The sequence below is a fragment of the Delphinapterus leucas genome, chromosome 6 (assembly GCF_059928025.1).
Source record: "Delphinapterus leucas isolate spDelLeu-1000000601 "Yukka" chromosome 6, BTC_Dleu_Yukka2, whole genome shotgun sequence".
Taxonomy (NCBI): Eukaryota; Metazoa; Chordata; class Mammalia; order Artiodactyla; family Monodontidae; genus Delphinapterus; species Delphinapterus leucas.
The window spans coordinates 103,369,474-103,392,761 of record NC_143134.1 but is presented as its reverse complement, the minus strand read 5'-3'; the positions used below and the strand labels follow the sequence as shown (position 1 = coordinate 103,392,761).

Genomic DNA, 23,288 nt, shown 5'->3' with positions numbered 1-23,288 from the left:
AATAACTGCTATCCTAACATATTCTTAGTTTGAAGACTTGTTGATTTGCTTAACATCATTCTTTTTTCTTTTTTTTTTTTGGAGCCTTAATAAAAGTGATTGTATAACCAGCTGAAAGTTGAAAATCAAGTTCCATTTTGTGTCCACGTTCCACTAAGGAAAGTAATGCTTAAACCTGATTTTAACCTTCACTGGGAGGCTGAAGAATGGCTCAGATAGATTTTCTTCAACTTCTTCTAAATCAAAAGTGTTTTAGTTCCACCAAATGATTGCCAACTTTCCCAAGCCTATCCACATACCTGGACACCCCTGAGTTGAATGTAGTCAAATATAAACCATGCCAGGCAATGACACATGAAAAATACCATAATATCCCATCTGAATACATGGTGGGCTGCCCATCCAATAATTAAACTGGCAACAAAGCATTCTGAAATTGGCTCACAAATTATTGTTGCAGGAAGCATGTTAATTCGCAATTTGGTCCACCTTAAACAAACAAACAAAAAGGGATTTTCTTTAAACAACAGCCTGGTTACAAGACTAATCAATTTTTCTCAAAATGATCAGCATTTTATCCTGTTATATAAAAGCCTTTTATATAAACTTTAAAGAGTATTTAATGAATCTCTTTTCTATTTTTATTTAGTATCTCAAAGAAAAAAGTCTATCAATTCATTTGTATGGCCTATACTCTGATGAATAAAGATCATAAAATTCAAAGGGTAGAAAGTTAGAAAATAGAGATTGGCATAAAAAATTCAAAGTCTCAATATCTCTTTTTCGAAAGCTTTCAGTGTTACAAAGGAAAGAAAATATATTTAGACGTTAAATTTATTTTAATAAGGAAGTTAACCTCTCTTTTCTGGAAATAAACAAAATCTGACTTTTAGTTTTTTTGTTAAAACCAAGTTAAAACCATGTAAAAATTACTCTCCCTTCCCCTTTTCTTTTAATAAAGTATAAAAAGAAGAAATCCAGCTGATTTACCTGATCATTCTGGATTGAAACTGAGAAATTGAATACGAGCCAGAGTTTTGCATTGCAACTTGAGTGGACATTGCAAACCTCCAACCTCTGAAAATTAAGACAATTATAAAATGAGCTATGATGATCAACACATGCAAGCATGACTGATTATGCATTTATTCATCCCTATAAAGAGTAAGAAGCGTTATTTCAGTAGCCAAGATATGGAAGTACACACACACACACACACACACACTAGAATATTACTCAGTCATAAAAAAAGAATGAAATCCTGTTATTGGCAACAATGTGCATGGACCTAGAGGGTATTATGCTTAGTGAAATAAGTGAGACAGAGAAAGACAAACAGTTTGTTATCACTTATATGTGGAACCTAAAAACTAAAACAAATGAATGACTAAACAAAAAAGAAAAGACTCACAGACTTAGAGAACTAGTGGTTACCAGTGGGGAGATGGAAGCAGCAAGGGGTAAGATAGGGGAAGAGGATGAAGAGATAGAAACTACCTTGTATAAAATAGGCAACAAGGATATATTGCACAGCACAGGGAAATACAGCCATTATTTTGCCATAACTTTAAATGGAGTATAATTTATAAAAATACTGAATCACTATGTTGTATACCTAAAACTACATAATACTGTAAATCAACTATATTTTAATTAAAAAAAAAAAAAGTGAGCAACTGTCAGTGTTCAGAGTGAGCCTCATCCCAGGATAGCACCCTACATAGGGTATATCATACTTGTACACATTTTAGTCATTACAGAGGCCCATGATAGTACCACCTAAGAAATGGAAAGAACAACCCCTCAGTTCACAGTTTAATAAACTTAAAATACAGACATTCTGAAAGTACTAAATAGAGTGGGTCCTGTATTTAATAGTTTAGTCTCTGAACACTATTAATAAAAAAAAAAGGGGGGGGCAGGGTGTGAAAACAAAAGTGGTATTCTGTATCTCATGAGAAACGCTATGAAACCATGGACCACATTAACACCATCAGGAGAGAAGTTTAAAAACATACTTCAATTTTTAAGATCACATCTTTAGTAAATTATCAGACAAGGAAATGACCCCCTTTAAAAAAGCAAATGAGTGTCACTGTGTGATAGAGAAATGTTATTAAGCCAATCATGTGAATCATTAGGTGGCTTCTTAGCAAGGTATGAAATAATCTACTGTGAAATTTCAAAATTTGAAATCATATTATTTTAATTTTCACCTACTGGCTTATGACTGCACTGACATTTTTAATTCTTCTAAAACACATACAAATTTACATCCATAATAATGAAAATTAATAATCTCAGAGAAGCTTCAATTTAATAACTTCAAACCATGCAGTTTTTTTTTTAGGGTTTAAATGTATTTATTTTATTTTTAAATTGAAGTATAGTATAACATTAATTTACAATGTTGGGTTACTTTCAAGTGTACAGCAAAGTGATTCAGTGTGTATGTATCTGTATGCTATACAGTAGGTCCTTGTTGTTTACCTGTTTTATATAGTGCATATGTTAACCCCAAACTCCTGAGTTATCTCCCCCACCCCTCCTATCCTCGTTGGTAAACGTAAGTTTGGTTTCTATGTCTGTGAATTTATTTCTGTTTTGTAAATAAGTTCATTTGTATTTTTTTTTAGATTCCATATATAAGTGATATTATATGATATTTGTCTTTCTCTGTCTGACTTCACTTAATATAATCTCTAGGTCCATCCATGTTGCTGCAAATGACATTATTTCATTGTTTTTTATGACTGAGTAATATTCCATTGTATATGCAGACCACATCTTCTTTATCTATTCATCTGTTGATGTGCATTTATGTTGCTTCCATGTCTTGGCTATTGCAAATAGTGCTGCTATGAACACTGGGGTGCATGTATCTTCAAATTAGTGTTTTCTCCAGATATATACCCAGGAGTGGGATTACAGGATCATATGGTAACTCTATTTTTAGTTTTTTTAAGGAAACTCCATACTGCTCTAGAAACCACATTAATTTGAAGAATGTAGAGAAATTAGAACATTTATTTGCTTCATTAGTACACAACTGAATAATTAATAGGAATTACATTCTAAAAGTATTAAACTATTCTGTACTCCCTAGCAAAAAATAAAATAAAATAGCTCTTAATCCATGGGTTTAACAAACAGAGTAGACCAACAGAAGTTAGGAACCAAAAATGTAACAGCCTAATTTAATTTAGTTTTCTTACCGGTCAGCTATTGCTTTGGCCATAAAGTAATCTTCAGCAATGTACTGAGCAAAAGCTATAAGCCCTCCTGCTTGATCTAACACATCCTTTCTCATTAAGCAAGACATTCCTGTCACACATTTGAAACCAGTGACATTGGCAGAGATATAGGACCTTGGATGAGAGGTTCCAAAATACACCTGCCAAAACAAAGCCAAAAACATATGTATACAATTAGAATTTTATGTTAAAAGTATGATGTTTATAAATTCTTTTTCCTAATGAATTTCAGTATGATTGGGTGAATATTCTATTATTCTTACATAAATTACCTGAATAAAAAGTGGTACAAAGTAATATTTACATATAGCAAGCAGTCAATAATTTCTTATTTGATTGACTACACTTGTTATTATCACCATTACAAAGAAGTATTTACTTCTAGGAGGGAAAAGTATATTTTATTCTCAAATAAATACTGTCTTCTCTAAAACTCCAATATTTAAAGATTTACTGAAGTAAAACTTAATTTGGATTTGAATCAGACAGGTAAAAAGTATCACTCACTTCATATAAAATATTAATATTTAATGTGTTGTTTTCAGAATGTTCATGTAGATATACACACATCTACATAAACAGGTATACGTACATACATGTATATGTGTATATGTATGCATGTGGCTACACACATGCGCACATTCATACACACAATATTTATAGGTACATCAACCAATAAAACAATCCTATTTCTTAATTCCTTTTCTTGTGTCCTTTTATATAGCTAGCTATTTCCTGCCGGAGTTACTGAGCTTCCCAACTTCCCCATTTTTCAATGTATTTTTCATAAATAGGGTGGATACTAATATTCTGTCTTCCATTTTACTGCCCTTTTCCTAGATGTGCTTTGAAGTCATGAGAAATGCAAACTACTAAATTAACGGTAGAATTAAATGGTCATCACCCAACTTATCAGATATAAAACCTATTTATTATTTACATCTTAGATATGCTGCCTTTTGTAATTAGTCATCTCTCTGTATCCTAGGGGAATTGGTTCCAGGAGCCCTGTATCAAAATCCACCGATGCTATGTGCGTATTATCTACACCTGTCAGATTACTTCTAATACCTAATACAATGTAAATGCTATGTAAAGAGTTGTAAATACAATGTAAATGCAAAGTAAAGAGTTGTAAATACAATGTAAACACTATGTAAAGAGTTGTAAATACAATGTAAATGCAAAGTAAAGAGATGTAAATACTATGTAAAGAGTTGTAAATACAATGTAAATGCTATGTAAACAGCTGCTGGTGCAAGGCAAATTCACACTTTGCTTTTTGTAACTTTCTGGAATTTTTTTTTCCCGAATATTTTCGACCTATGGTTGGTTGAAGCCACAGATGTAGAACCCATAGACTTAACACAGTTAACTTCAGGTAGCTCATCCCAACTCTCAGCATAGTCTCAAGCTTCTGGGAGATTAGGGATCTGATAACAAGAATATTATTTAATACATTTTTATGCGGGCCTCTCACTGCTGTGGCATCTCCCACCGCGGAGCACAGGCCCAATGGCCCACAGGCCAAGCCGCTCTGCGGCATGTGGGATCCTCCCGGACCGGGGCACGAACCCATGTCCCCTGCCTTGGCAGGTGGACTCCCAACCACTGCGCCACCAGGGAAGCCCAAGAATATTATTTATAACCATTGCACCTACCTGTTCTAGTGTGGCGGCAAAGCCCTGTCTGTCTGCTACATAGGGCAGCCCGTGAACCAGGCCTACTTTCTCTGTCATTTGGTTAACCATGTCCGTGAGTGTGTCTGGAATCACTAGGATGCAAAAGAAAAAAAGGTGCAGAGGGAGAGAGGAAAAAATTTCCTTTTAGTAAAATGCCCACTAATGTAAAATATAATTTATGAGTTATTAAATTCTTAAATGTTTTTCTTTGTATGTGGGTCTAATAAAATGAATCTCAATCACTTTTCTGAGTAGAATACAAAATTTCAAAGAGGTTAACTTATGGTAGTGAATTTATTCTGGACACTTGCTGGTTGGTACATACCTAATATGTAGCAGGGGCAGGATGTACCTTAAAAACTTTAACAGTCCGTTTCTGAACCTCCCAACTGGAATAACGGACAATATGTCCTAGTACAAAAGGTACAGGAGCAGAGGTCAAAGGGGCTCAGTGTTCACTATGACTCCTCCATTCCAACCATAGGGAATGAGCCTCCTCTTTCTGGGGGTATGAGATATTCTCTCTCAAAACTGCTAATTGGAACTGAATGAGAATATACTTGACAGAGATTGATACACTGAAAACATAGCAAATATATGACAGTAAATAATTTAAGATAGCAAATGTGAAAAATCAATGTAATCTCTGACCATGAATTGATAGATTTGTAATGATCTAATTAAGTAGGAGTGCCACACTATTAATTTTCAAATTTGCACATTTCAAGCTGATAAAATTTAAATCATTTCCCCATTTTTAAATAGCAAAAATATCATATCATTTTATACGACTTCATTTTTATTTCCTTCAAGTATTTAAGAACTAAATCTACTGTATAAAAGTGTATTTGGACCTTAAATACAGGTAGTCTGTGTAGTGGTTCTCAACTGCTGCTCTGTAGGGGACATTTGGCAATGTCCAGAGACAGTTCTGGCTGTCACAACCAACAGCAGCTACTACTGCATCTAGAGGGTAGGGGCCAGGGATGCTGCTAACCACCCTGCAGGACAGCCCTGACAACAAAGAATTACCCAGCCCAAAAGTGTTGAGGTTGAAAACCTTGAGGTAATTAGAATATAATAGAATATTACAGAATACCAAAATTATTATAAGTATGTTTAAAAATGCAAAAATACAAATTATAATGTCAATATATTGATATTGACATTATAACTTCAATATAATTGAAAACATTATTATTGAAATAATTCCTGATAAAATCAGCTAGGTAAAAAGCCATGAATGTATTCTAATAAATGTATGTAATTCTAGTAAAATATGCACCTATTAATTTCTGTCCCTTTGCATGAGACAGTACATTGCGCATGCCACAAACAGATTAAAGTAAAAGATGTCACATGAATAAGGGAAAACTTACACCTAGAAAAAGCTCATAGACTATATAACGGACCACGACTATTTTTTTTTTTTTTTTGGCTGCATTGGGTCTTTGTTGCGGCACGCGGGCTTTTCTCTAGTTGCAGCGAGCGGGGGCCACTCCTTGTTGAGGTGTGTGCAGGCCTCTTACTGTGGTGGCTTCTCCTGTTGCAGAGCACGGGCTCTAGGCGCGCGGGCTTCAGTAGTTGTGGCACACGGGCTTCGCTGCTCTGCGGCATGTGGGATCTTCCCGGACCAGGGCTTGAACCCGTGTCCCCTGCATTGGCAGGCGGATTCTTAACCACTGCGCCATCAGGGAAGTCCCGACTATTTTATTTTTTTTAATAGTTGGAATTTTCTCTTCAAAATGAAAACATTTTCATACACGTAACATTCTAGGTTAGTATAAAAAACATCAAAATCTTAGTAAGTATAACTTGACATATTACCACGAAATAATGATAAAATGAATTACTTTATTAGGCAAACAAATAGGATTGATAAATGTATTCTCAGACTGCTCTTGGCATTTTATCATTGAATGAATAGTTCTGCAAAATAAATAAGAAAAACCTCACCTCTTATTCCACTATCACAAATCCATATAAGATCATACTTTGCAACTTCATATCCTGGCATTAAATTGTTAATTTTAGGATTAATGCCAACCTTTTTGCCACCTAAAAATTTTAAAGTACAGCAGTGAACAATTCATGCAATATTGGAAATATTTTCTATTATACATATACATAGTAGAGAGAAGTAAAAAGTACTTGCAGATTTAATAATTTAAACAAACATACTTTAACATTATATTTCTTTTGAGACACAGATGTAGAGAACAAACGTATGGACACCAAGGGGGGAAAGTGGCACGGGGTGGTGGTGGACACTGGTGGTGGGATGAATTGGGAGATTGGGATTGACATGTATACACTAATATGGATAACTAATAAGAACCTGCTGTATAAAAAAATAAATAAAATAAAATTCAAAAAAAAAGAAAATAGGTGAAACCATCATACTTAAAAAAAAGCCAAAAAACCCATTATGTTTCTTATTATTCATAATAATATATTTAGAAAAAAATTGTTCATTCTCAAAAAGAAAATTACATCATTAATCTTTGAAAATTCATTAGTTTCAGTTTTCTAATTCTTAAGTGCTTACATTAATAGTAAACATTAATCAATATTTAATAGCAAATATACCTCTAATTAGTCTTTAGAATAAGCCTGTAGGCTTTTGGAAAAATATTCTTTTTGCAATATTACAAAAATGAATTCTATCCCTCATTCCCAATTATAATCAATGAGATACAGAAAAGGCCATAGATTGAAAATATTAAAGAAACAAAAATAACAGGCTCATGTCTGACTGACGAGTAAAACATAGTTTGGGGTAATTCTGTTAATCCCAGATATGAAAAAAAAACTTTGTCTTTATAACTTAAGTCTTCTCAAAAGGACAGAAACACCTTTCACTGTATCTAACAAACATGCATAAAGCAAACATGCTAATAACTTAATGGGTGTCTAGCACCCTAACCTATAGTTTAATGCAAAGAAGATTACTGATATTTAATATATTAAAGCAAAAAGGTTATTGTAGAATTTGTTACTTACCTATAAACAATCTAGCATCAACATTTGGATATTTTCCAAGAAGCTTCTTACACACATCAATGGCTGGATCATCATGATCTTGGACACAGAGGAGTACTTCATACTAGTCAAAGAAAACATTTTATGTAAATTAACCTCTTTTCCAAAGATAACCACTTATTATTAGCATTTACTGATGGATCAAAAAGTATTAAGAAAAACAAGCAATTGTACACACAAAGTTTAAAAGTTAAGAGAGTATTCATAATGGATGCAGACACTTAAAGGATTATCAAGTGTTGCTTTAACCAAGAGCAGCTTCTCCAGAAGGGGCCTGTTTGCAAGCCAAAGAGAGAATGAAGAGATTGGCAGGGCCCACAGCTGAAGTCTTGCCACTGCCAGATAGGCATGGCCTAATAATTCAACTGGATTCCAAGCTTCTCCATGGCCTTCATCACTGAAGATTTACTAGATGCTCACAGGGTGCTTAGCAGTGTGAAAACAACACAGAAAGCAGCCAAAATGAACACACCCTTCGTTCTCTAGAAGCTTTGTCTCTGAACTTAATATCATTTCATCAAGGTGCTAAAAATTACATATTGAATACCACTATGATAAATTTAAAGAGGTCTCCCAAACTCTTCACAAGGACAAAGTGAGATTAGATTTTTTGTTGTATAATAATTTTCTGAAGTAGAATAGAATCTGATTTGATTAAAAATGTATCCTGAAAAGCACACTTAGCCTTTTAACTATGAAAACACCCAGGATTTTATTTTGCCCAGACCCATGTTTACTCGGGTTTTTTTTTTTTTTTTAATTTATTTATTTTATTTTTTTGGCTGCATTGGGTCTTTGTTGCTGTGCGCGGGCTTTCTCCAGTTGCGGCAGGCTGGGGCTACTCTTTGTTGCGGTGCGCGGGCTTCTCATTGTGGTGGCTTCTCTTGTTGTGGAGCACAGGCTCTAGGCCTACGGGCTTCAGTAGTTGTGGCGCTCGGGCTTAGTTGCTCCGTGGCATGTGGGATCTTCCCAGACCAGGGCTCGAACCTGAGTCCCCTGCATTGGCAGGCGGATTCTTAACCACTGCGCCACTGGGGAAGCCCTATGTTTACTCTCTGATAGTACACTAAGGAAGACATTTCTTAGCACTTGGCTGGCTGTGTCAAAATTACCCTCGGACAGTTTGTTTAAAAAGAGGATACTGGCCCCACTCTTAAACTTCTGAATCAGAGCATCTGAGGGGATTCTGACATGTAACCAAGTTTATAAAATCTTGAGCTCTAAGATACCATTTAGTAAACTACTAAATTTTTTAAAAGTGTTTGCTTTCACACATAAAGATGCTACTCTATTATTCTGTGGGCTATGTATTCTAAGCAGTAATTTTTTTCAATAGTGGTGATAAATTCATGCTGACTCAACAGCAAATTTCCTACCAAATCTTCTTTCTAAAACAGATTGAACATTTTTAAGCAAAGGAGGAAGGTTAATCATGTCCATGAGAAAATGACAAAGCTATGTGTTCTAAAAAACACAAAAAGTTGAGGACACAATTTTTTAGGTGTCTAACATACAGGGACTAAAGCTAAGGTAATGGGAAGGCCTGTTTGATTTACTTCCATTGATAAGCATACACAAGTAAAAAGTGGAAGTAAAATGTGTACAGTGCCTTGAGCACAATAATTACTGTTCACCTAATATATTGATATATTATGTCAGCAAAAAGTGGCAGCACAGAATTTAGTGGTCAAGCACATAAGGACCAGGACTAAGGTAAATAAAGAAAGTTTAGCTAACAAGGTAAGATTATTTTTTTCAAATGAAAAACAAGTTTTCTCAATAATTAAATAGAGACCTGGATGGACCTGAGAGTCGGTCATACAGAATGAAGTAAGCCAGAAAGAGAAAAACAAATATCGTTTATTAACGCATATATGTGGACTCTGGAAAAATGGTACAGATGAACCTATTTGCAGGGCAGGAACAGAGATGCAGACATAGAGAAGGGACATGTGGACACAAGGTTGGGGGAGGATGAATTGGGAGATTGGGATTGATATATATACGCTACCATGTGTAAAACAGATAGCTTGTGGGAAGCTGCTGTATAGCGCAGGGAGCTCAGCTTGGTGCTCTGTGAATGGGATGGGTGGGACTGCGGCGGGGGGGGGGGGTGGTGGGGGGGGTGGTAGGAGGGAGGTCCAAGAGAGAGGGGATATATGTATACATATAGCTGATTCAGTTTGTTGTAAAGCAACTATACCCCAATTAAAAAAAATAAAATAAAGGGAAAAGCAATGTATACTTTCCTCATACTTTCTACCTATAGTTATTACATATTCTATCCAATATCTACCTCTCATGATGACTGACCAAAATTGCCACCTTAGAGGTACTGAAATGATTAAGCAACTTTACAGCCAGTGGTCTCCAGAGATCAGATAAAAATCTGAGAATGGGATGGGCACCATTCCTGCCACACCCTGAAACTTCTTCAAGGGTTGACTCTTAAGTCCCATAAAAAGTCAGCCATCCTCTCTACCAAAATGTTTGCTTGAGCCAACAAGAGGCAGACCTTAACGATGAAGATTAGAAAGGTTAAGTGACTTTCCAAAGGGTGTAAGTAACAATGAGCTTTCCTACTATAGTGAGTTGCTCAGTCAGGCTTGCTCTAAAGAGTTCATTGTTTTTCCAAACATAGCGTAGTTTTATGCTTTTATGATTTATACTGTTTTACAGGTATAAGTAAATATAGTGAAAGAATATGTTTATAAGTAATACAATTCCATAAAATATTATTAAAAATCTACTCTTGGCTTTTTCCTCAGCAAGAGAAAACTGTAATATATAGTACTAGACATCTACTCAATGGGAAGAAAAAGGCTATACTAGGTTGTAGCAAAAACTTTTTCAGAAGTATATGGTGTTAGTATAAGTAAGGGAGGCATAGTTTACCTTTATCCAAATGCAAGATTTAAAGTTTTTGTTTTTATTGATTACACCTCTTAAACTTAATTTCAAATGAAAAACAAATACCTCCTGATTAGCCAGAGCGCAGATGAAATTCAATTCACTTTATCTAAAAAATGTTCAGACTCTTATTAAAGATATAACTTTCCCTTAGATGTGTCTGATATTAAAAATTATACCAAATTGGAGGTAGTATTCCAAGTGTTTTCTAAAGTATTAGATTTTAACCAGGAATCTTCATTTTTCAGCTAGAATCTCTGCTTGATCAACATTTAATTTGCTAGGAATTCCTGTACTTAAATAGTTAAATCACTCTGACTACACTGCAATTGGTAAAACATAAGATATTAAGTTGATTAAAAGTTTGTTTTTTTTTTTTTTGCGGTACGCGGGCCTCTCACTGTTGTGGCCTCTCCCGTTGCGGAACACAGGCTCCGGACGCGCAGGCTCAGCAGCCATGGCTCACGGGCCCGGCCGCTCCGCGGCGTGTGGGATCTTCCCGCACCGTCAACGAACCCGCATCCCCTGCATCGGCAGGCGGACTCTCAACCACTGTGCCACCAGGGAAGCCCTAGGGTAAATTTTGAGTGAAAGATAGATGCTTCCTTTGAGTGAAAGGAAGATGTTTTGTAAGAAAACTGCTCTGAATTCAAAGTTTTGATAAGTTATATCAAAAACTTACTTTCAAGAACTAGGTAGTTTACATGATTTTTCAAATTTATTTGGTAAAACACTAATCTTTCAGACGTAGTAGTTTTATTACATGTATTGTGCCGATCTTTCAATAATTGAACCTATTTTCAATCTTTTTAAATTCTTTATTGTCATCAGTGACAATAAAGAATCCAAGTATGGCACTGGACTTAAAACATTTCAAACCCATTCTATATTTGCAAAAAAGAAAAGAAAATCACAATTACCATAACCTCACTCTGTTAATACCTCTGATCATTCATTTAAAAATTCTTCATATGGCCAGAATTTACTAAAGTAAAGCCATCAAGACACTTTAGATGCGGATTACTGAATCCTCCTACTATGGCTGAATTTCTGCCTAAATGCCTTCTTCTATGCTGATGCCAAATGAGTACTCGATTTTGTGAAAAATGAATTGTATTCATTTTTTTATTCTTATATTTTTTCCAAGAATTTTTTCCCCCAAGGAATAAATATCAATATAAGGTGGATTTACAAGATATTTAAAGCATAGATGTCTTTCAGGGCACTTAGTATAATAACAGTCTCACCAAAATTTAAACCTAGAAATTCAGACCAAGTGTCAGTAATAAATCTTCTTGTACATGTCTAAAATTAAATGAAATTTTAGAATTTCAGTATGTTATATACATATTTCCAAATGGCCTATATGGTTCCAAATCAAATAACAGAGGAAAGAGTTACATCCAGAACAAAAACGTTTCCATACTTTTATAAAACAATGTTCACATTTGACAAATGGAGAATATTAAAGTGTGCTGGGCCTGGCAGTTACACAAATGTTCATTTCATGACTATATGCCTCCTTGATGACACAAACAACTCGTGTTCACACTCAGATTTGTGCGATTTCAGTGGTTTAACTTCAGTCTCCTGTAGAATTGCCATTGCTTTTGGTCTTTTAAAAAGCAAATATAGTGCGGTGAGATCAACATTTCCTTTTAGATTGCAGGTACTCTGCACTTTTGCTCTGCTTTCTAAATGTTCTTTTTCCACAGCTAACAATTCTTTTGTAATTAGAAAATAAAATTATGAACTAAAAAAGAATGAAAACAATCCCTTGCATATAATGTTATTCATTTTTGTAATGTGTCAAAACAACTTCCTCCTCAACCAAATAAATGTCTTAATGACATAACTTAAGCGGAAAAAGAACTTAAGTGGAAAGAGAGCTAAGTGAAAAACTAGAGCTCTGGAGATAATTCCAAACTGTATAAAAAAAAAACTTCATTCAGAAGAAGAAATCAATTATTGATTCATCCCAAATGTTCATAGTTAATGGATACATATGTTCCTGGGGTTATTTTAAGAAACTCTTTAAACCCACACTAACTTCCAAAACCATTTTAAATTCCATGAGTATTATCTCACAAGAGCAGCAACATAAAAATTCCATAACTAAGTTTTAAGAGTGGTTGAATAGGGAAAGGGTTGGATGATGGTTAAAAAACTGAAATTTGTGAGATTAAGTTTCACAAGGATAAATGCATATGGTTCCACACTATGCTCTGAAATTTATTCATAATCAATGAAAATATTCTTTCATTCACAAAAATAAATTCTCCTTTACATTCACTTATATAAGGTGAGGCTTGAAAAACTTCCATTTTTCTTATTGCTTATTTTACAATTTTTTATTTTATTATTTTATTTATTTATTTATTATTAAATATAAAATAAAATATTTTATTATTTTATTAATTTATTTATAATTATTTTATAAATAAATTTATAAAAATATATATAATTATTTTATATATATTAATATATATTATAAAATATATATAATTATTTTATTAATTTTACAATTAATTTTGTTTCTCATCCTTCCTGAATTATCAAAGGTCACTTTTTTGCATTTTTAGTTTGAAAAGAAAAATCAAGTACCAATCTTCTTAGTTTTTCTAATTACATATTTAATTTACTGAAGATAATGCATGCATATGATTCAGATCTCTAAAATTATTAAATATATATACACACACAAAGTAGAAGAAATACATAATTTTCTGCTACAAATTAGCTTCAAATGCCTAGACTCCAAAACTCCAAAAGCAATAATATAGCAGCACTAAAAAATAACTGAATGATACTCATGTCTACACACTGAATAAGAGCTGAATTAAGGCTACCATGTCTGTGTCTTCTTCTTCTTAAAAGAAACGAAATAACAGCGTGAAAACCAGTCACCACGAGAGCGTGGTGTGTAGATGTCATCTTCTTTCTCACTACTTGGGCGACATTGTTCTAAAGAAATAGGAAGGAAAGAGTCTCCGACTGGCAAAAACTATGGAAAAACCGAGGCAATGATGGTAAAAACTGAGGAAAGTGAGTGGAGACCACAGAGGGAAAATTAAACTGGACTGAAAATCAAGCAGGTAGAAATTTAGACATATTTTCACAAGTAATCTACCACTGCTAGAACATGCTTTCAAAAGCAGCGTCTCAAATAGGCAATTGAAAAAGTTGCCATAAAACTAAATACAAAAATTAAGGAATATTAAGTTTTCCTAAGAAACTAAAGGGAAGAAATAAAAAGAATACTCCCATCTCAAGAAAACTGAAGTCTCCAAGGAAGGAAGTACATTGAGTTTATAAACAGATTATATAGATAAAAGATATAAGCAATACAATTAGGTATTAAACCCCAGAAAAATCAAGAAATCAAAAATTAGGTGTTTTTTTTAACATCTTTATTGGAGTTTAATTGTTTTACAATGGTGTGTTAGTTTCTGCTTTATAACAAAGTGAATCAGCTATACATCTACGTATGTCCCCATATCTCTTCCCTCTTGTGTCTCCCTCCCTCCCACCCTCCCTATCCCACCCCTCTAGGTGGTCACAGAGCACCGAGCTGATCTCCCTGTGAAAAATCCGGTATTGATGAAGCTCCACCTTACCACTAATTCTAACCCCAAAAGTCAGATTCTCAAGGGGATTTATCATTAGTTCTAGCTGTCCTGCATCCCATTTCTGACCACTGAATATTGCTTTCTCACTTTCACTGTGACTCTCATGGAACAAGATTTTCATACTCAAACTACGGGCCACTTAACACTGTCTGCATTCCAGGAGCTTTATTCAGGGATTTCTAATTCAAGGTTGACATATAGGTAGTTAGAAAAGGAATTTATACCCCTTCCTCAACCCCCCATTTCTGTCCTGTGATGACAGCCACAACTACTACTACTACTACTACTACTACTAGAGCATAAATATGATGAAGCCAACACCATCATGCATTTTTAATACCTTCACCTGATACAGTGTCAAAATTTCTAAGTGTTTATTATAAGAAAAAAAAGTATGGTCTAGCCCATTCCTATGAGTACAACACTGTACTCACCTTGGGATAATCCAATTCAAAGAATGTTTCCAAGTTGTTGATTAGGTTAGGATCTATTCCTTTCAGTGGTTTCAGAAGAGACACCCCTGGGAGCTTGCTATATGGCTGTTTGTCTGTTGCCTTCTTGTTTAGGTGTAATCGGCTAAAAAGCAAATGATACATATATTAACGTACATTTCTGGAGGCTATATTAGGGCCAAATCTATATAAAGTATGTATCAAGCTACCAATAAATTACTGAATTTCTTTTTAATTGGCATCTTTCGAAAGGGATATCTGAAAATGAAAGAAAGTAGAACCAGGTAAGCTTCCAGTTGAGGAAAACCAGAACTAAACAGAGTGAATGTTCCAGTGAAGGCTGAAGCGTAAGACTGCTGTTTACTGCTGTACTCTCAGAACCCAGAACAGTGCTAGGCCTGGAGCAGGCATTCAATAAATACCGGCTGAAGAAACAAATGGAATGTTAGCCCACGCATTAACTGCCCTTCCTCCCAAATCGCCATCAAGGTGGCCAAAGAACTATAAACATAGCAGGGAAAAAAAAAACAACAACCCTATTTGCACCAGAAAAATATGGAAGAGGAACCAGAAAAATTTGAGAAATTTCTATAACAAACAGTCCACACAACCACTGATTGAAAGAACTACCAAGCCAGCCTTCCTGGCAAGCAAGAAAATGGGATATCTATCAGAACTCCCAATGCTCACCATCTCAGAATGGCAGGGATGGAATAGAGGGAAATTGAAGGTAAGAAAAAAAATTCCAATGATGACAGAAATGCCTATTACGGACACTAGAAGATATACCAGTGCCACCAAATCACAGATAAGTTGGCCAAGGTTCTCAGCGCTGCTCCATCCCATGGGGAATGAGCTCCTAATGGGGGAAGCCATGCCAATTAGAGAAGAGAGAACGTGCTCCAGTTCATGTCAGGTTGTCAGGATAAAGAGAGGAGATGTCCTTCAGCAGAGTGCTGAAGTTTCTAAAGCAAGTCACCAGAGGCGTCTTCCCTCCTTCTCATTAGCAAGTCTCCAAGCACTCAAGAGTAATTAGAGGCTGGGACAACCACGGGGCCAACCGCAGGATATTTTAAGACACAATTCTTCCACATTTTAACATCTCTGAAATCAAGGGCATCTTATAATTGCTGGCAGCCAGATGGCGGCCCGGACTTAATAGCATGAAAACCAACCCTTCTAGAAGATCAAGAAAACGCCAGTATCAATGCATAGTGAAATATACTATTCATCTATGAATGATTTCTGGAAGTACACCAGTACCATCATCCACAGAAGTTAGCCACAGGCTCACTCCCCTAATTAAGGCAGGGGTGTGCTGCAGCAAACATCTCATGTTTCAGATAAGGCCATAAGCAGGGGTCTCCAACCCCCCCCACCCCCCACCCCATCCGAGGCCCGTTAGGAACCAGGCGGCACAGCAGGAGGTGAGCAATGGGCAAGTAAAGCTTCATCCACGGCTTCCCATCGCTCGCATTACCGCCTGAACCATTCCCTCCCCCACCCACGATCCATGGAATAATTGTCTTCCACCCGTCCCTGATGCCAAAAAGGTTGGGGACAGCTGCCAGAATCCATCTTTACGGAAAGAAAAGCAGGCTACTACCTACAATGGAAAAATATTTAAACCAACAAAAAATTTAAAGAACAGTGTGGTCTCAATTTTTCATCCATAACATCAAACGCCAGAAAATAATGAGTACCATCTACAGCAGTGCTGTTCAGTGTGGCAGTGGTCCACAAGTTGCTTTTTACTGGCCAATGATGAAAGAAATGGAGAGCAAGCACTTAGAAACTTTTACAGCAGTTTGACATTGCCATGCCATCCAAGCATATGGTCAGTCATTTATTTTCACTGTAGTTTACTAAAGTATCAATCCATGACAGATTGGAAAACTTTTAAAGAACTGATCCTTTGCCACAGATAGTTTGGAAAATATTGATCTACAGAGTTCATCTAGAGGGCTGGAAAGAGGTAAAACCATGATCTAAAATTTATATAACCGCAAATATGACAACTATTCCATTTCTAACAAAATAGTAGACTAGATGTCTGGAGAAATCCACCCAGTACAGAACATCTAGATTGCCAGAAGGAAAAGTTTATGTTATATATTTAATTGGTTGAAACAGTTATGTATCCACATGGTTCAAATCACTAAAAATATTAAAAGGTTCATATAAAAAAGTCCCCCTGTCACTCCTGTCCCACATCTGTCTTGTTGCCATCACCACCTCCCCAGCATTATTAGTTTCTTACTTATCTTTCCAGAGATTTAAAAAAATGCATATTCAAGCCAAAACATACACACACAAAATTCTTACATAATATTCATAATTTTCTCTCCTCCTTCTTAATACAAGCACACTAAAAGCATGTTTTTAAATATATGACTAAACTGTTAGAAATAAAAGGAAAGCGTCCCAAGTCAGAAATGAGGAGAAACCCCTGAGTGAGTAGTGCTGGAGACAATACTTGCACTGGGACCATCTGTTGGTCCCTAGTGACCTAGAAATGGTGACAAGCCTGAGACAGGAATGATAGTAAATCTGTCTGAAGAACCTTGAATAAATACGGAATCTCTTACAGGCAAAGTAGAAAACTTGTGGACCACAGAGGGAAGATGGGGATGCTGCCTATCTTGGATTCAGTCCGAAGCAAAATGGAACAAAAGCAAAAAGGCTCCCTGGAGAACACCTAACCACGTGGGTTTGGAACCCAGAACGCAAACTATAGGTGTTGCTTGAAAAAAACCTAAGAGATGGAACAAGAGAGACCATCATATGTGACCACAAATATATGAAAAGAACTACACAATGTCTAGAAATGAAAATGGCGGTCACTGACATCAGAAACTCAATAGACAGGTCATAGAGAAGTTGCATACACACAGTTCAAAAGACAACTGGAGAACTGGAATCTAGATCTGAAGAAATTATCCAGAATGCAGCACAGAGAGAATGAGAGGCAACGACATTGAAATCATGAAAGGGTTTGAGACATGGAGGCTAGAATAAGAAGTCAAAATCACAGTAATTTTTATCTCCTGGTCCCATTGTATGCTCATTAAGTGCTATTAAACTGTAACAAAACATGCATGTGAGGTGATGACCAATTATGGAAAAACCTAGCCCACTAACACACTGTATTTGGCGAGGCTTTAGATGAAAAACAATGTTAATTTAAACTGTGCTAAACAGTGTAGCGTTGATCCTGTTTTTCCCTTCTTCCCTTTGTCTTCATTAAGACATTTTACTTTAAATGCTAATATAGATATACCTCCTATCCTTTCATATCAAGAATGCAGCATTTTATCAAAGATAGGTTGACCTGCCAAACAACAATGAAGCCCTCTCCAGGTTTACAGTGAAGCGAATTGATGATAAATACTATATCTGAAATTTCTACTCAAAGTCATTATAAGCGCAACTATATCACAGGACCTTTAAAAAAATTCTCATTTGTGCCTCCTCCCAATATCTGTCTATCTATGTATCTAGTCCTCTCCCTCCCTTCCCCCCACCACCTCTCTAACATACAAACACACACACAATTTTCCCTCCACACCCTAAGGGGTCATCTTGTAGTTTGCCCCCTAGCATACAAGTATCCTACTTTGGAGAGTATTGTTTTGACTTATGTAATACAACTGACATAGCCCCTTGCTACAAATTACTTGAAATGCTCATCAAAAAAAAAAAAAAAAAAAAAAAATCGGGGATTCCCTGGTGGCGCAGTTGTTGAGAGTCCGCCTGCCGATGCAGGGGACACGGGTTCGTGCCCTGGTCTGGGAAGATCCCACATGCCGCGGAGCGGCTGGGCTGGTGAGCCATGGCTGCTGAGCCTGTGCTCCGCAACGGGAGAGGCCACAGCAGTGAGAGGCCCGCGTACCACAAAAAAAAAAGAATATCCATTAAGTCAACACGCGCACGCACACACACACAATCACACAGCACTCTGCTGTGCACACAGTGGTGCTCCATAACTACTCACCGTTCCCTTATTGAGCAAATCTATTTTGAGCCCAAATGTACACTAGGCATTATCCTATGCACTGGTGATACCATGATAAACAGACGGACTCCGTACTGTCAAGGAGCTGTGGTTTAACGGGGGAGGTGCCCACATACAGAAGCTCCTCTCCTTTTAAAACTCCTAGAGAGGCCAACAGAGCCATGCTCTAGAGAAAGAATACCTACCTGAACTCTGTCTGCCACACAGAAATGATGCCGATGGGTACCTTGGCCATGGCCAGTGTGTTGTAAACTAATTTGTAGTTTTCAAATTATGAACAACAGCCCATTTGCCTGGAGTCTCAGAAGTGGCTTTAATGGTGAAGTCCCCCAGTGGGCCTGTTTCATGAGTGTCTCTGACAGGGTCTTGCAAGGTTTCCTGGTTTCAAAGCAGCTTTTATTTAAGTATCTCAGGTCAGGGTTTCTGCATTACCTAGGTGGCATGAACATGAGCTTACTGCCCTGACACCTTGCACAGGATTTCCCGTGGGTGCCCGTTTCCAACCCTACCTTGATCAGGTAACTTGCTTTCTTGCCGGATCCTGGGTATAGCACTTTCTCCGTTTCAGCTGTTATACTGGGAATCCACTTCTACTTTCCCATCGTGCATTTGGCTTGAAGCCTTGACCTTTTTGTAGGGGAGCCAGGGAGTACTTTTTCTTGATACGTAACCCATATAGTAAAGTCACATGTAAGTACACAGCTCAGTGAATTTTCTCAAAGTGAAATACTCATGGAACCAGTACCCAGCTCAAGAAACAGAGTCTTACCAGAACCCCAGAAGCTCATGAATGTGCCCTTCTACTAACTACCCTCTCCTCAAGGTAACCACATCCTGACTTCAAACACCACAGACTAATTCTGCTGGTTTTAAAATGTATCTAAATGGGACCCCGTAGGACATACTCTTTTGTGTCTGGCTTCTTTTACTTTACACCATGTTTGTGACGGTCATACTTGTTGGTACCGTTAGTTATAGTTCATTCAGTCTCACAACTGTATTAATATACCACACTTTATCTACTTCCTGTTGATGGACTTCTGGGTTGTTTCCAGCTTCAGGTTATCACAAATAGTCTGCGACTTTGTCTCTGACTTTACAGAAGTATAAAAACCCCTGGCTTCCCCTCTCTCACACCTCAGGACTTCAACTTTTGGACAATATGAAGAAGCAGGAACTGGATTTACTCTCCCACCTGAAACAAACTAACAAAAAAAGCAGACAAAAAATAGGAAATGTTTTTTAAGATACTGAATATCAGGTAGAGAAGTGATTCCTAAGACATGAAAAACGAATGAGGTGAGTCCTCCAATTGCCTCAGCTTACTGTTCTGAGACAATTTCCAGGCCAGGAGACTCCTGTTTTTTTTTTTAAACGTTTAGTATACAAAATGCCCACAGGCAGAAATCACAACTTACTGGACCATTCCAGAGCCTCAGAATCTGCATTTTTACAAACATCTCAAATGATTCTGATGCAGGCTAGCGGTGAACCACACTTGAAGACACACTACAGTAGGCTGTCAAGTCTCTAGGGTCCAACACAATAGCATGTTCACAAGTTTAAAAAATGTTAAATAAATGAAGAGTAAAAAATGGTTGGCTAAATAGAGCTGGAAGGTATGGTTAGTCTAGAGATGAAAACATGGGAGTCACCCACAGTTTGGTAAGTACATAAGCTCTCCCAGGTGGAGCATGCCATTAGCAGGTGGCCACAAATCAATATACTAATATTACAGAACCAGTAATGCATGAGGGAGACCAAGAGTGAGTGACCAGGACAGTAGAAAGAGAGCCAGGAAGAAAGTGAAGTCACAGAAGGGTTTATTTGGCTGGGCTGTTTTCTTTTTGAAAGGGTTCAAGAAAGAAAAACATTGAATGCTGTCGAGAGCACAAGATAAGAACTGAAATGTCCACTGGATTGAAAAGTCCACAGAACTGAAATGTCCACTAGAACGTGTGAACACTGGTGACCTCAGAGTACTCTGGGCAAGGGGCAGGTAGATAAAAATGGTTAAGAAGCAAATGAATGAGAGGTGAGCTGTGATAACAGTGAATAAACACTAGTTTCTCCTGCAACCTGACAGTGAAAAAGAGCCAAAGAGTAACTAGATGGAGAAGCGTTTTTCAGTTTAATTTTTAATTATTTTTAGTTTTTAATCCTTGAGTATATATGGTCAGGGGAAAGAGCTAGTCAAAAGGTAAATAGAGAAAAAATAAAAATAATTAATGGCATGATAGGATCCACAGTGCGAAGTAGGAGTGAAGGTAATGTGACAAGAATGAAGGTAAAATGGTGAAGATTTAGAAGAGGTGCTGCCAGTCATGGGTGTCAGAGCTATAAACAGAAACAAAGTATTGCCAGATACCAGCGTAGGCTTAGCTGAGATTTGAGACCATGAATGTGTAGTAGTACCAATCCACGTGGCCGCGTGATTACCTCTGCAAGATTCTGAAAGTTGAGAAGCTGTAAATTATGAGATGGATACAGGATAACAGGGCAGACTGATGATATGAGGGAAGGGGCAAGATAACGAAGTGATGAATTGTAATGGAGAATTAAGTGAAACCAAGAGGTAAGCGGGTAGAGGCCACACCTGTGGATAAATTGCCTAGAGCTGCTGTTCTCAGCCTTGACTGTACATGAAAATCACCTAGGGAGTTTTTTTTTTTGAAAATTCCTGATGCCCAGACCAAATAAATCTGAATCTCCTGAATTGAGACCCAGGTAGCAGCATGCTTTTTTAAAAAAAAAAAAAAAAAAAAAACTTCCCAGTGACTCCAAAGTGCAAAGTTGAGACCCACGGACCTAGGAAGGCTAGATTACTGTAAGAACAGAAGAGGGCTGAGATGGAAACTCTCAGAAAGGTCAGCCGTTATGGGATGGACAGAAAACAAGGAGCCTGTAAGGAGCCATACAAGTGGCAAGAGAATGGGGAAGGGTTGTAGAAGAGAGAAAGTAGGGGCTCTCTCCCTAGTGATCTAAATGTTGCCAGTTATCAGAAACTTAAGATTCATAGCAACTGGAGAAATTCCCATACAGATTACCCTATCCGTATGGACTACTTCTGGGGTTATTTTTAGGTTATCACTGGCAGTGTATATAGCATACTGGTTTAAGAGCCAGGGCTGGAGGGCAACTGTCTGGATTTCTGTACCAGCTTCACAGCTAACTAGCTGTGTATCCTTGGGCAAGGTACTTGTTTATCTCAAGTTGTTGTTGTTGTTGTTGTTTAAAGTGTGAATAACAGTACCTACCTCATAAAGTATTGATAGTTGTGAGAAATAGATGAGATGAAGCCACAAAGTAAACATTCAGTGATAGCTATCACTGGTAATTTTTTTCAAAAACTGCTAATTTTAAGGACATTTTCCACTAAATGTAACTTCTCTGAATTACCAGTTCTGATGAGAGATTTAGAGATATCAAACATTGATGCGACATATAAACAAAAAGGAAGGACTGGAAATTCATAGATTTAAAGATTATTTCATATATATTTGAAGATTAGGGGGCTTCCCTGGTGGCGCAGTGGTTGAGAGTCCGCCTGCCGATGCAGGGGACACGGGTTCATGCCCCGGTCCGGGAGGATCCCACATGCCATGGAGCGGCTGGGCCCGTGAGCCATGGCCCCTGAGGCTGAGCGTCGGGAGCCTGTGCTCCGCAATGGGAGAAGCCATACAATGAGGGGCCCACGTACCGCGAAAAAAAAAAAAAAAGATTAGACCATTATGTTGGTTTTCTTTTTTTTCTTTTTAACATCTTTATTGGAGTATAATTGCTTTACAATGTCGTTAGTTTCTGCCGTATAACAAAGTGAATCAGCTATACATATACATATATCCCCATATCCCCTTCCTCTTGTGTCTCCCTCTCACCCTCCCTATCCCACCCCTCTAGGTGGTCACAAAGCTTGGTTTTCTTTTTAAACATAAAGTCAACTCTTATGTATTAAGAAAGATTAAAGGGGGAAAAGTCTCAAATCATGGTTAAAACAGAATAAGTCAAAATATGGGATAAAACGTTTAATGTAAAGTTTAAATTATATCCAGCATTTAAGCTAAAATTGTATTCAAGGTTTAAATTACACTCAAAATTTAGGAACCAATTTAAAGTTCTATAGGCGTCATCCAAAAGATGATTGTATAAAAACAATGCAAGTATGAGAGTGAGACGCATTAAATGTCACAAATTATTATTGCCCAAAAATGACCTGTTACTGTTTTATTAGGTGAGCTCTCCTTTAAGACTATTAAATGGGTTCTCAGTTGGGCAGAGGTGCTGCATAGTCCTGGCTTCTCGAA

The 23,288-nt window shown here is 36.9% G+C and overlaps 1 protein-coding gene across 3 annotated transcripts in view; it reads right to left on the bottom strand.

Annotated features, from left to right (window-relative positions):
* UGCG (UDP-glucose ceramide glucosyltransferase) overlaps positions 1 to 23,288 on the bottom strand; it is a 36,778-nt gene that overhangs the window by 2,813 nt on the left and 10,677 nt on the right. The window contains exons 2-8 of one of the 3 annotated variants that reach the window (XM_022579052.3): positions 14,952 to 15,093; positions 7,940 to 8,042; positions 6,893 to 6,994; positions 4,916 to 5,028; positions 3,216 to 3,394; positions 991 to 1,077; positions 300 to 489 (exon numbers count right to left, since the gene is read on the bottom strand). In XM_022579052.3, coding sequence (XP_022434760.1) covers positions 300 to 489; positions 991 to 1,077; positions 3,216 to 3,394; positions 4,916 to 5,028; positions 6,893 to 6,994; positions 7,940 to 8,042; positions 14,952 to 15,093 — 916 coding nt within the window. The remainder of the gene's footprint in view (positions 1 to 299; positions 490 to 990; positions 1,078 to 3,215; positions 3,395 to 4,915; positions 5,029 to 6,892; positions 6,995 to 7,939; positions 8,043 to 14,951; positions 15,094 to 23,288) is intronic. The other 2 variants (XM_089913585.1, XM_089913586.1) reach the window with 2 other exon arrangements.